The sequence below is a fragment of the Montipora foliosa genome, unplaced genomic scaffold, assembly GCF_036669935.1.
Source record: "Montipora foliosa isolate CH-2021 unplaced genomic scaffold, ASM3666993v2 scaffold_425, whole genome shotgun sequence".
NCBI classification, from domain to species: Eukaryota; Metazoa; Cnidaria; class Anthozoa; order Scleractinia; family Acroporidae; genus Montipora; species Montipora foliosa.
The window spans coordinates 892,501-897,500 of record NW_027179729.1 but is presented as its reverse complement, the minus strand read 5'-3'; the positions used below and the strand labels follow the sequence as shown (position 1 = coordinate 897,500).

The following is a 5,000-nucleotide window of genomic DNA, read 5'->3' as shown; positions in this document are numbered from 1 at the left end:
CCTTCTAAAGCTCTAAATTTGCGTTAGTCTCTGTTTTCACCGTTCTCGGCAGCCTTCTGGCTTATTTCAATTCGCATCACAGTTTGTAAGCATTTGTCTTATGTTTTCCGTTGCGCTTTTCTTACCATTACCAGTTGCAAGAATTAAAATTGCGTATTCAAAAAGTGGTGTTTAAATGTGAGCAACAAGGATCTACGACCGTTCAAACACCATGAATGCACTTTCTAAGGAAACTTTTAACCATGAAATGTGTTTAGTCCAAACCTTGACAACTTTCTCGTTGTATTTTAATCATTAAGATAAATTGCTTATCCTGTGGAGCAATTATTCTTAAACTAGAAAATGCAGCCAAGTTTTGTTTTCCTTGGAAAATCTTTATAATATGCACAAAACCTTATTCAGTGGAGTTTACCTTAGTCTCTTCCAGCTCGTAAGTATTTGGAATTTATTCTGATTTTTGGATTGTTAAATATCGTGACCACGATGGATAATGAGAGGTAGTAATTGGACATACAGCAATTGCAATAAAGGGTTACTATTTGTTTTTTTTGTTTTCCTTTAATTGGCCGACTCAATAATTACGCCAATATGGAATCTATTCTTTTTGTTAAAGAGGAAGTCACTAGTAACTGCATCCACTGTTTAAGTTGCTATTGAACGACTGGTTTAATACCTTCAAAGGGAAATTTCAACCTGTTTAAATGGGCTGATTATTAAACTCTGTGAGCACACTTTCTAGGAACACTATTAACCATGAAAAGCTGGTAATACAGACTTTGACACCTGTGTTTATCCTGTGGAGCGATTATGCTTAAACTAGAGCCACATTTGTTTTCCTTGCAAAGTCTTTATAGTATGCACAAAATCTTATTCAGTGGAGTTTACCTTATATGCAATGTCAAGGTTACCATATGTGTACGTTGTACTGTAATTATTGATAAAATTTGTCAGTCTAGAGAATTGAAGCTTTGGAAGTCCTTAATGAGCACATTTTTTGCCATTGCATTTCATATTTCTTATCCTCCAATTTTTTTTTTTTGTTTTTCTCTCTTCATATTTTCTTTCATCTGGAATTTCTGGTCTCTTCCAGCTCGTAAGTATTCGGAATTTATTGTGATTTTTGGATTGTTAAATATCGTGACCACGATGGATAATGAGAGGGAGTAATTGGACATACAGCAATTGCAATAAAGGGTTACTATTTGTTTTTGTTTTTTTCCTTTAATTGGCCGACTCAATAATTACGCCAATATGGAATTTATTCTTTTTGTTGAAAAGGAAGTCACTAGTAATTGCATCCACTGTTTAAGTTTCTATTGAACGACTCAGTTGAATACCTTCAAAGGAAAATATCAACCTGTTCAAATGGGCTGATTATTAAACTCCGTGAATGCACTTTCTAGGAAGACTATTAACCTTGAAAAGCTGGTAATACAAACTTTGACACCCTTCTCCTTATATTTTGATCAGCAAGATAGTGTGTTTATCCTGTGGAGCGATTTTAAACTAGAGCCACGTTTGTTTTCCTTGGAAAATCTTTTTAATATGCACAAAACCTTATTCAGTGGAGTTTACCTTATATGCAATGTCAAGGTTCACATATGTGTACGTTGTACTGTTATTATTGATAAAAATTGTCAGTGTAGAAATTGAAGCTTTAGAAGTTCTTAATGATAACATTTTTTGCCGTTGCATTTCATATTTCTTATCCTCCAATTTTTTGTTTTTCTCTCTTCATATTTTCTCTCACTTGGAATTCATTTTCTCTACCAGATTATAAGTGTGCGGAATTTATTTTGATTTTTGGATTGTTGAATATCGTAGCCACATTGCATAATAAGAGGAAGTAATTGGACATACACCAATTGCAATAAAGGGCTACTATTTGTTATTTATTTTCCTTCAATTGGCGGACTCAATAATTATGTCAATATCGAATTTATTCTTTTTATTAAAAAGTAAGTTACAAGCGGTTGCATCCACCGTGTAAGTTTCTTTTGAACAATTGTCTTAATCCCTTCAAAGCAAAAGTGCAAGCTGATGAAATGGGCTGATTTTTAAACACCATGAACGCACTTTTTAAGGAAAAGTAAGTTGACAGTCTCGACTCGATTCTTGTGAGAATCGAGGATCGAGACTCAATTCACTCGAATTCAAACTCGATCCTCGACACTCGACTCTAACAAAATCATCGACACGTGGTATTGTGAACCATTCATACTTGATTTAACTTTCGCGAAAGCGTTACTTTTTGATTTAATAACAACAGGAACTGTTTAATAAGAAAACGAGATTGCGGCCATCGTTCCTGTGTGTCCTCTCTTCGAAACTACAATCTTATGTCGTTGATTAAAATATAAAAGCAAGATAGTGAGCTCTACCGCGCGGTGGATTTTTATCGTGAATCAAATGTAAATTTCCAATATAGACATTGAGAGATATTTGCATACTGCGCACTCAACCAAGTAACGCAACGATTTATGTATTTTACATTTCTTCTTAAATGCGATGATGTGAAGGAAAGTTTTATTGATGGTGGAATCTCGGTGCTAGACTTGTTCGCCGGTATCAGGTTTTATCTTTTGAAAACAACAAGCGTTGCTAGTGAACCGAGAACGACATCATTGCAGGACGAAGTACATGTGGCAAAAGCTGTTCCATCTAACTTTTGATACCTCGAGTTGGGAGTTCGTATGAGGGCAACATGTTTTTGTAAATATTTTCCCAATTAATGTGATCCCAGTGACTGTTGATTTTTCTTGTAAGGGAATAAACAAACAAGGCCGGGCAATGAAACTCGGGGTCTCGAGCGAGTCATCACGGAATAGCTTTCCGTTCAGAGAAACACTTTTTGTAAATCTGAAATTAACATACATGTATACCGAGGACATTTGTTTCCAGAAACGTCGACGTCTTTGTACTTCAGTGTTACTGATTACATGTATCCAATAAGGTGTACGGAGTAAACTTGAAATGCCACTCCGAAAATAATGCGTACCTGGTCAGGAAGGCCGCTCTTGCAGGTTTTAACTCAACCTAGTCATCCGCCATCTTGTATCAGCGACTCAACTCAAGTCTTCGTCTCTTATTTAATTGCCTGCTTCTACTTTTGTAGTAATGTTCAAATCAACCCTTGGCCTTTGTGAAAAAATTGTGAGGTCAAGTCAGAAGGCAATTGAATGTGAAGAATGCTTCGCCTGATATCACCGCGATTGACTGAGAATGTCTTTTCAATCTTATGATATTCATGGCCTAGATTGACAGTTAGTCTGGATATGTAGTAAGTGTAAGTTTTCAAAGTTCTCCACTTCTTTTCTCACCAGACCAGAGACATTACTGACCTCAACAGCAAGAATACCTTTTGTTAGTCTGGATTCTACATTTAAGAACATTTACATGTTCTCAAGACTCAATGCTTTTTGCTTTCAAACCTCATATATCACTTCGTCACCTAAAACCGATCTCACAGCGCCAACGCCAGATAAAAGACAAAGTGGACAGTTCGAAAATGCTCTCCATCAATATAAATAGTATTCATGACAAATTGAATGATCTAAAAGGCTTTATTGAAGTCCAAGACACGGATGTCATTGCTATTCAAGAAACAAAAATTGATTCAGGTGTGACGACTGCTGAACTCGTCCCTCATGAGTTCGGCCTCATCATCAGGAAGGACAGGTCTCTCAGTGGAGGGGGTGTTGTCCTTGCAATACAGTCTGCGTTGGACCCTATTCATTTTCCTGACCTGGAAAATTTTGCATCTGAGAGTGCTTGGGCTAAAATATTCTTAAAGGGAAAACCACACTACTTTTGCAGTTTTTACCGTCCCCCGCCACAACCTATTAATGAAATTCAAAGTCTACGAGAGCAGCTCGACCTTATCAATAAATCTCACCCACCTGCTAGGCAGCCTGGAGTTCACATTTTTGGGGATCTCAATTTAGGAAAGATAGACTGGATAACTCACCTAAACACCGATGGGAACGGTCTCTAAAACGCTGATGTACTTTCCCTAATTGACGTCATGCAAGATCACTATATGGAGCAACTTATCCGATTTCCGACTCATGGAGCCAACACCTTACACCTTGTCTTGTCAAATCGACCAGGACTTATCAGTGACTGTTCATCACCTGCTAAACTCCAGTGATCATGATGTAACAGTAACAGTAACAGTAACAGTAACAGTAACAGAGCAAAGCAAGCTTCTTGTCAGGGTCACTGTATGCCCCTACTCTTAAAGACGGTCCCACATGGATACGGTTTATATTCTTAAGCCTCTTCTCGATCTACATTAACGATCTTCCACTATCACTCGTAAATGCTGAGGCGGACATGCAGATGATGCTTCAATTGGGTCGACCGAAGGCACTCGTGAGGTAATTCAAAGGACACTCCAGGATACATTGAATAGCATAAACACTTGGTTATGGTACCAAATACAACGAAACCCAAGCAACTACTTGTTGGTACGACTCAAAAGTTTCATCGTGCAGACAAAGACAATATGGATCTGTATCTGAACAACATCAAGCTTGGTAGCTTCGACGGTGGGATTCTGGGCATCACAATTGACAATCATCGCATACAGTAATGCCTGTGGGCTTGTCGTGTCATTGTAATCCGTGTACGTCAGCCCCTCTAGATTAGCGACTGCGTGGCAAAAGTATATTGCAAATTTGCGATTACGATATCTTGATATCAGTATTTTATTTATTTTCAAAAAGTATTTCAGCTTTGAAAACACTTCCACTTGTTTTCCCGTCATTTGTCCTCACTTAGCTGAAAACAACGGTAGCATCCAGGCAAACCATAAATATCGTTCACTTTTTAACAAGTTCTGGATCCAGCCCTAGATTGTTCCAGCGAAACGGTTTTAAAACAAAACAAGCATTCATTTGCTGCAGTTTCAAAGTTAAACCAAAGATCAGGCTATATGAATCAGCACTCTTTGCTAGTCACTGGAGGAATGAAAACTACCAAATTAATTATTAGGACGA

General features: G+C 37.6%; 1 protein-coding gene across 1 annotated transcript in view; it reads left to right on the top strand.

The window, feature by feature from the left end:
- The first annotated feature begins 4,429 nt into the window (after positions 1-4,429).
- LOC137988719 (hemicentin-1-like) overlaps positions 4,430-5,000 on the top strand; it is a 37,221-nt gene continuing 36,650 nt past the window's right edge. Inside the window, exon 1 of the mRNA XM_068834691.1 lies at positions 4,430-4,550. Within this exon, the coding sequence (XP_068690792.1) occupies positions 4,430-4,550 (121 nt within the window). The remainder of the gene's footprint in view (positions 4,551-5,000) is intronic.